The following is an 8,500-nucleotide window of genomic DNA, read 5'->3' as shown; positions in this document are numbered from 1 at the left end:
GGCAAAATGCATAACGTTGCTCTCCTCACTTTCATATTTTTGTTTTTGAACCGTTGGTTTTGTTCATAACGACACTTGCCTCTGTCTGCCGCGACTGTAGTACGGAAGGTGAGCAGAAATAAGAAGGGCTACACTACAGCTCTCTGCTTGCAGCACGTCAGTCACTCTCGTTGGGAAAGTGAGTGAAACACACACACAAACACACATTTTTATCAAATAATACAGCATTAATAGCGGTTCACTTCCGCAATTTGGTACGTTTGCATTCATATCAGAAGCGAACCGTACCGGAGTTCACTTGAACCGCACCCCAGACCACCCTTTTTAAGCGGACTCGGGTACGGTTCACGGGTGCACACCCGAGTTCAGAAGACCGTGTTCACATCATCCAAACGTACCGAACTCTGACGTCAATCGAACCCGGGTGCGCACCAAAAGTGCTAATGTGAAAGCAGTCAGCATGTTACTGGAATAAAGTTCAACAGCTATCCTAAGCAGTTAAAATAATCAGCATTTTTCCCACAAAGTCCAAACAGGTCTTTTGGTTGTTATTATATACAACAATAACAATTATTAAATTAATTAAATCTAAATTTCAAGAAATGCATATCATGCAAGAACTTCTTTTATTGGCCACAGATGCTCTGTATAGTGGAATTTGCCATCATACTTTTACAGTCCTTTTGAACTCCCTGACATTTGCATTACTTGTTTGATAGTCATGTAACCTTTTATAACCATCCATATTTTATAACCATGCAGAGGATGGATGGTCACACAAATGTGAGGTCTTTTGAGCAGTATGCAAAAGTTTACTGAATGGAATCTGATTAAAACATATAGGCTATCTCTTAGTGAGTGTTCAGTGAATCAGTAAATGAACATGTGGCATTATACTCAATGCGTGAGTGTATTCTCTATCTATATTCCTGGCGTCATGCCATTTTGACTACTTTCTGAATCATTGCTGGGAAAGACTCTCATATCTCATCACGTAGCTTTCCTCAGCGTCATGGTGGTAATAATTCAGGTCCAAAGTTCAGACTATGCAGGCAATGAACTAAAACAAGAGCTGAGAGAGCGCCAGCGTTCAGTTTCACCAGACACCTCCAGCATTCACCTGCCTCCCCAACACTTCAACTTAGGTATGTCTCTTTGAGTCTCATAGATTTTATCATGATGTCAGTTAAAACGTGCCATTACTGAGAAATTAATATTATTGTCATCTTTGATAGAGGTATTATGATTATTATTACATTTATGCATTTGGCATTCAAGTTACAGTTCATGCATTCACGGGAAATAAAACCCATCATATTCTTTAAGCATCAGGGATAATAATTATTATTATGTTTATTGTGATTTTGTTATTTATTTTTTAATAAAAAAATTGTGTATATATATATATATATATATATATATATATATATATATATATATATATATATATATATACTTTATAATGTTTAAAATTCATAAAACATTTTATGATATGTTATTATTATTATATTATAGTTCATTATTATTGTATAATACATGTATTATTATTTTATGTTGATCATCATCATCATCATCAAGATTTAGTAAATGTGTTCCATTAATAAGTTAATTTGCATTGATAATATTAATAACTTTTAAATATGTCCCTCTAAAAAATATCCCTCTTGTAGGAGAACACTCAAAGCCTTACAAGATGAAGAGCATCCTGAAGGACAAAAGTATGGCTCTTACACATGTTCTCTCTCTGTTTTTAATATAACACAACTAGAGCTGTCTGTACTACTACTGTATGCTTGTATTTCTGTTTATGTAACACATTGCATTCATTCAAACTGCAGTGTGAGGTTTTGATTGTGAAGGCATGATCAGACTAAACCAATTAAAATCTAAGTGAAAAAACTTCTGTTCCTCTGCAGAAGTGCCCAAAATGCAGAGTAACTCAATTGGGGCCGTGCGCTGGACGCTACCAGAGGAATCTTCTCAGGTCCACAGTTCTGCGCCCACCAGCCACTTCAAGAGCAGTGGTGGATTTTCCACCCGTTCACAGGTAAACAGCTCTAACTTTCTCAAGGATGTTATGGTCTGGGATCCATGTTGGGTCATGATCACAATAATTTGGTACTCGTGGTGAACATTTCATGTTTGTTTCCAGCAAAGACAACGTCAGCAGGGCCTGCAGGACCTCCGTAGCTTGGATGAGTGCATCAGATTCATCAACCACTGGAAGCAACAGGTGGAACAAGTTTGTAAGGTCAGCCATGGATTATTTTACAATTCTACCTCTGTATGTAAGGAATAATTGACAATGGGCCATTGATAGTTTGAATTATCGATAGTTCGATAATTCAGCTTATACTACGGTTACCACACCTCAAGACACTGTTTCGATGGTGTATGTCAAGACATTTCAAGGTGTATTTCAAGATTTTTCCTTAAAACACTCTTGTGTGTGGGACTAATTTCTTACGCATCTCATCCCAAGCCTCTGTTGCTAATTCGAGAGAGAGAGAGAGTTGAATTAGAAGAATATCTCCAAAGTGTCAAAGACACAATGCATTTTTTTGAGTTGTTCCATTTGTTAAATAGTTTGCTAGCTCTACTTAGGTAAATGGAAAGCCTACCTAAAGAGGTTGTTTCACATTATTAAGCAAGTCATTATTCTAATGCAATATGGGAAGGAAGATCTTTCTGAAGATGAAAAGCATGACACGGTGCAATGTTATGCAAAAGATATGAAAACAACTAATATTGTGTGAAAAATGAATGGAGATTATCGAACTATCATAAGCAGCAAACAGTATTTGAAGCTGCTGGTGTCTCTGGAGTCTCAAGAAGCTCTCCATGCAGACTGGCAGTTATGTGTAACGTTGCATAAAGAGCAACCTCTAACCAAAGCTCACAAAGAGCAAGTCCCCTGCAAAGGCGGCTGTTTGATCGCGCCCGCGCCTCACACACAACAAAGTACTGGAAACGTGACATCGCAGCTTGTTCGTTATAAAAAATAAAATCTACTTAAAAAATAAAAATATACAAAAGGTACAATAGTCCATAGTGCAATCCGTGCCATTCAGCAAGAGCAGCTGCTCCACTTCACCGAAAGAGAGAGGTAACGTTGATGTTAACCACTGTGAGAGCAACGCAGGTTTACCTTCAGTTTCGTTTTTAATAATTCGTTTTCTGTTTAGCTACATGGCTGTATATGCTTATGGGTCTCGTTAATAAAAAGGGTCGCGCGCAAAAAAAAAAAAAAAAAAAAGTTTAAAAACCGGTGTATACCAACCAATAGGTTACGATCAGATCGATGGCTACAGCGCTTCGGATTTGAGGTATTTTTGTTTTGCCTCAATACTTTAATACGATGAAAATATATATATGATACTATATTATTAATGTAATAAACTTGCCTGACAATATTGTTAAGATGTTACTTGTGTAGTTGTGGAATTTTCCCAGTCAGACGTCACTCGTTGGTCGGTGTTTGTCGGGGCGGTGTGAACATGACAGTTTTTTTCTCATAGAATTCTAAATCCAACGGCCAACTTGTTCGTTGGCGTTTGTCGGTGCGGTTCCATTTCACTTCCCAATATTCCAGCCCAAATCATAACCCATCAGCTCCTTGCTGAAATCGCAGTCTTGTCACCAACCATCCAGAAATCCATCCATCTACACTAGGAGTTGTCCAGAAATTGGCAACTCTCCTGCAGAGTTTAGCTCCAACATACCACAACACACCTGCCTGGAAGTTTCCTGTATGCCTAAAAACCTTGATTAGCTGGTTCAGGTGTGTTTAATTGGGGTTGGAGCTAAACTCGGCAGGACAGTGGCCCTCCAGGAGCAGGATTGGACACTCCAGATCTAGACCATCCATTGTAGTATGGCATCCATCAGTGAATAAAACTATTAAAAATGAGTTTTCATGTATTTCTACACCCTCTGTAAGCTTTTCTCTTTGCGAGCTTTGGTTAGAGGTGGCTGAAATGCAACTTGATGCACAACTGCCAGCCTTTTTTTAACAAAAACATTCCTTAATAGATCTTTATCTGATGAGTTATCTTGACTTGTGCTGTAAATTATTCACAAATCTTAGTCGTTTTCATGACTTTTGCAAGACATTTCATCTTTCTTCCTTCCCATATTGCATGAGAACTGTGACTTCATTAATAATGTAGAACAACCTCTTTAAGTAAGGTTTACATTAACCTAAGTAGACCTGGCAAACTATTTAACAAACCTGTCTGAGATTGATACCAGTTATCTAAAAAATATGGAGAAATAAAAACAATAAAATCCGAATGTTTATTATGAGGAAATCCTACTGATATGTCACTTGCATAATAATTTGGAACACATTGTATATTATAGCAAAATTGGTTATTTCTGTAACCGAAAGCATTGCGAAGACAACTAAAATGGCAAAATCAGGTAATGACATAAGAGACAAGAGTTGTAGTATGATGGTAGTCGATTACAGTTTATGTGTATATGTCTTTTTTTGGGAAAATGCTTGTATGTGAAAAGCCAAGTTTCGATTCAGAGTATTACGTTCGATCCTTGTTTAACAGCCCAAGTAATAATTTCTTGGCAAACTCCTCTTTGCGTGCAAACTCAGAGGTGACCAATACATTTTTATTATCCATGCTATCATATGATAAGCGTTGCCATGTGAGACATGAATGCCGCTAGATTAGTTTATGGTGACTGATAACACCTATATCAATAGCCTAGCAATTATGCATCTGTAATCCTGGGCCTTGTCACACCGTATCTATGGTGAGGAGGTGTTTGGGGTCTAGAGGTTGAGGGTTATTAGACAAGTCACAAGTTTTTTAAAAAGTAATATGAATGAATAAAAATTATGTACAGTATGAAAAATGGATACTCATTTTGAATTTGCTAAAGGTTACATTGAACAGTGTTATTAAATTAGTGTTTTACAAGATTAAGTGCATGTTAGATGACGGCATATGTAACCTAATGTAAAAATAGGGGAACTGAGCAAGAGCAATTAAATATCCAGCATTGACTGATATTGTAATATCATCAGATAACAGATATGGTACATATATATATTGTCCATTCAAAAATGATTTTTAAATGTGTGCATGTGATTTACAGAATGAGGATGATCCCGGTGAAGGGTGCAGCAGACCGCCAGAGCAGCAGACAGACCGCAGAACTGAGCGCAGTATTGAAGAAAGCCGCAAGCTTATTCTGCAGTGGGCCAGTGAACTTCAAAGTGTAGACAAGGTGAAAAAAGAGACATGAACGTCTCAATCATACTGTACTGGAGTACGCTACAGTATTAGATACAGATCAACTTCAGTTTAACCATATATGGTGACTTGCTCAAACTAAGCTTTCTGTGTGCCTGTGTGATCCTCAGCTGTCTAAAAAGCATTCATGGATGAAGGAGAGGATTGATCAGGAGGAGGAAGAGGACACAAAGCAGGATAAAGATCAGCGTGAGGTGGTGCAGAAGAGGATAACGGAGTGGGCCAAAGAGATTCAGAGTGTATCAGAGGTGGGACAGCAAAAATATCTATATTATCTTGGGCGATGGTGCCTTATCTGTTGTTACTAACGCATGAAGTGGTCCTAAGTTCAGTTTTCTTCTTTCTTAGAATCAGTTTATCTTTCAAAGTATCCACTTGTGACTCTTTAATATACAATACATGTACATTTAACTGATAATCAGAAGTGATGAAAAGCTTGCTAAATTTGTGCTTTCTGTCTGAATGCAGAGCCATGGAATGCTGGGAGATGAGTTGGTACAGATGTTGCGTCTCCTGGGACTGAGGAAGAAGAAGCTGGTTTCCCTCATGCCACTGCTGGAGTTCATAACTTGGAGTTTTCTGAAGGAAGACAGCAAGGTAAGATGGCTATGAATTGTATTGATATTCTGTCAATATTGCAGCACTTTATCTTATTGAAGGAACCAACAATAACAATAATTCATAAATAAACAATTGTTACATACTTACGATAGAATGTGTAATATATATTTTGTTATCAGGGGCGAAGTGTGAGACTGTAAATCTAAATTGCCCAATTTGCGTCAAGAGATAAAATAGATATGATAATGTATGGATAGAAAAATGAAATCATTGTGGTTGTTTAAAGAGTAAAGTTCAAGAAAGCATCTTTGGTTTACTGTACATTGACCTGTTATTGTCATCTGTGACATAAGTTTGCATTTGAGAGACATTTATTATGTACTGTACAACTAGTGATAGAGAAACATCATATGTGATGAATAAAATGATTTATTAAATGATGATGAAATTAAATAGTTGTATGGAATGTGTTTTCTGTGTGGGAACAGTTTGGTGACAGGTTCACTTGTTTGATTTGCAACTTAAAGTCTGTAAATACATCATATATCATGTAATTTTAACCGTAATGTACAGTACCACAGTATAAGAGATAAAGGGTTGTTCATCCCTTTATAAAGAATGACAGTTTATAATCTAATGTTTGTTTTTGTATTTATTTTAGGGCATGATTCCTCATCTGTGGCTTTCAGCTAAGCAGCGTACCTGGAAAGCTGGTGAGGGATCCAGAATCTAACCTAATATCATTATTAATTTTGAAAATATGAGTAAAGCACTTAATTGAATATTCATAACTCCTTTCTCGGTTCTCTTTTCTCAAACAGGCATGCCACGCTACATCCCTAATTCAGGTAACTTTTTATAACTTTTTTCAGCAAATTTGAGATATTTAACAAAGCACTAGTGTATGACCAGCCAACCCAATTTTATGAGGTGGAGATTTCATATGAATTTGTACAATGCGATTCATACAGAAATGTAAATTTTTTAGAAAATAGTAAGCATGAAGGTCCACCTAAACCTAACGTGAAACCGAAAGCGAGATCATATGAATTCATGCAAATTAGCCACCAATTTGCCAAAATGTAAAATAGTTATGAATTGCTTAAGAATGTGTTAGTCTGTAGCTGTTGTGATGGCTAATATTCCTAGCAAGTCAACTGAATAATAATGTCTGGTATCTAAACTCAAGATTGAGATTATTTTCTCTTATTTTTCACAGTCTGGAGCTGGATTGTCAGTGCAGGAGGTAAGTTTATAACATATTTAAATAAGACTCTCCCCAACAAAACCTCTTCACACAAAGTGTTAAATGCATTAGTCCTAACACCTTCACGTTTTTCTCCCAAATAGCTGATGTAAGTCTTGATCCCAAGACCATCAACCCTTGGCTGCAGCTCTCTGATGACCACAAGAAGGTTCAGGAGGGTCAAACAGAGGCTGATCTACCATATAGCCCTCAGCGTTTTGATAGCTTGCCTTGCGTCCTAGGCTGGGAGGGCTACATGAATGGTCGCCATTACTGGGAAGTGGAATTTGCAAACAATGGTTATTGGAAAGTTGGAGTGACAACTGCTACTTCAAAGAGGCATGGCCGCTTTCCAATGAATCCCTCTAATGGTTATTGGGTCCTATGGCGCAGCACACGACAGTTCTTCGCCTGCACCAATCCTGAAACGGCCCTGCCACTGCTGCTGGTGCCCCGGAAAATGGGAATATACATTGATTATGAGGAGGGACAGATTTCTTTCTACAACGTGGAGAACAAATCACACATATTCACCTTCACAGGACACTTTCGTGAGAAGCTGTACCCTTTCTTTGCCGTTATGGATGGCAGGTCCCTTATAACCGTATGGTCTCCTACTGAGCAAAGCCGCTTTTAACAAGGCAGGCTTTCATTCTGCACTTTCATTTGAACATTTATAACTTAACAAATGATTCACTGGAACCAAATCTACTGTCAACTAAAAAGCAACTCCTAATGGCTACTTTTCCATTCAGAGGATTCAACACCATGGTGGGCTGGACCCACTTAATGAGTGCTATCAAAATACACAACTAATACACAGCTTCCTATTATTATTTACAATTTAAATGCAGCCTCGACATGATTGCTACACCTATGTATTGCTTTATCCATTTATAAATTAGCTCAATAATTATATACACATGTCTAAGCTTATCTACTTTCATGTGTATAAGTAATAGTATGTGTTTTGACACAAATATTTAATAAAATTGCATTATTTAGCCATGCATATATTTCTCTGAGTGTTATATATGTTCATGCTGTAATCATTAATAAGATAACAATGAGATATTTATTATAGGTCTATCTATGTTCATGTGTAGATAATGTCTATTAAAAGGTTAATCGTTCTGTTTTTTATAGGTGCAATGGATGATTATATAGATGTATTAATAAAGCACAAATATAGGTCACCATGTGTCTCATTATTGTCCCCACTGCACTGCTGTAGTGAGAACACATAAAGTCTAATTTAATGCTGTATTTAGTTGACAATTTCAGCTTTCAGTGAAAACAAACCATTCACAAATTAATCTTTATGTGGACCTGTGCTCTGATTGAAGATAAAAGGGACCAGAAGAGGACCCTGAGCAAGGGCCCAAGGCAGACTGCAAAATAAATGTTTCATGTTTAAACA

General features: G+C 37.2%; 1 protein-coding gene across 1 annotated transcript; it reads left to right on the top strand.

Annotated features, from left to right (window-relative positions):
• Nucleotides 1-427: 427 nt before the first annotated feature.
• Nucleotides 428-8,266, top strand: si:dkey-219e21.2 (nuclear factor 7, ovary). Its single transcript, XM_067369531.1, has 11 exons — nucleotides 428-1,145; nucleotides 1,671-1,718; nucleotides 1,917-2,047; nucleotides 2,153-2,251; nucleotides 5,116-5,247; nucleotides 5,384-5,521; nucleotides 5,742-5,870; nucleotides 6,496-6,547; nucleotides 6,656-6,682; nucleotides 7,054-7,080; nucleotides 7,185-8,266. The coding sequence occupies exons 1-11, from the start codon at nucleotides 1,013-1,015 to the stop codon at nucleotides 7,715-7,717; spliced, it is 1,449 nt and encodes a 482-aa protein (XP_067225632.1). The 5' UTR covers nucleotides 428-1,012; the 3' UTR covers nucleotides 7,718-8,266.
• Nucleotides 8,267-8,500: the final 234 nt, after the last annotated feature.

This window comes from Chanodichthys erythropterus, chromosome 19 (assembly GCF_024489055.1).
Source record: "Chanodichthys erythropterus isolate Z2021 chromosome 19, ASM2448905v1, whole genome shotgun sequence".
Lineage (NCBI taxonomy): Eukaryota > Metazoa > Chordata > Actinopteri > Cypriniformes > Xenocyprididae > Chanodichthys > Chanodichthys erythropterus.
This window is presented reverse-complemented; position numbering and strand designations above follow the sequence as displayed.

Bases quoted from the DNA above. Each gene is read 5' to 3' on its own strand.
- si:dkey-219e21.2 (XM_067369531.1), top strand. From the start codon at position 1,013: ATGGTGGTAATAATTCAGGTCCAAAGTTCAGACTATGCAGGCAATGAA. The intron at 2,252-5,115 runs GTCAGCCATGGA...TGTGATTTACAG, and splicing joins AGGTGGAACAAGTTTGTAAG to AATGAGGATGATCCCGGTGA. The intron at 6,683-7,053 runs GTAACTTTTTAT...TATTTTTCACAG, and splicing joins ACGCTACATCCCTAATTCAG to TCTGGAGCTGGATTGTCAGT.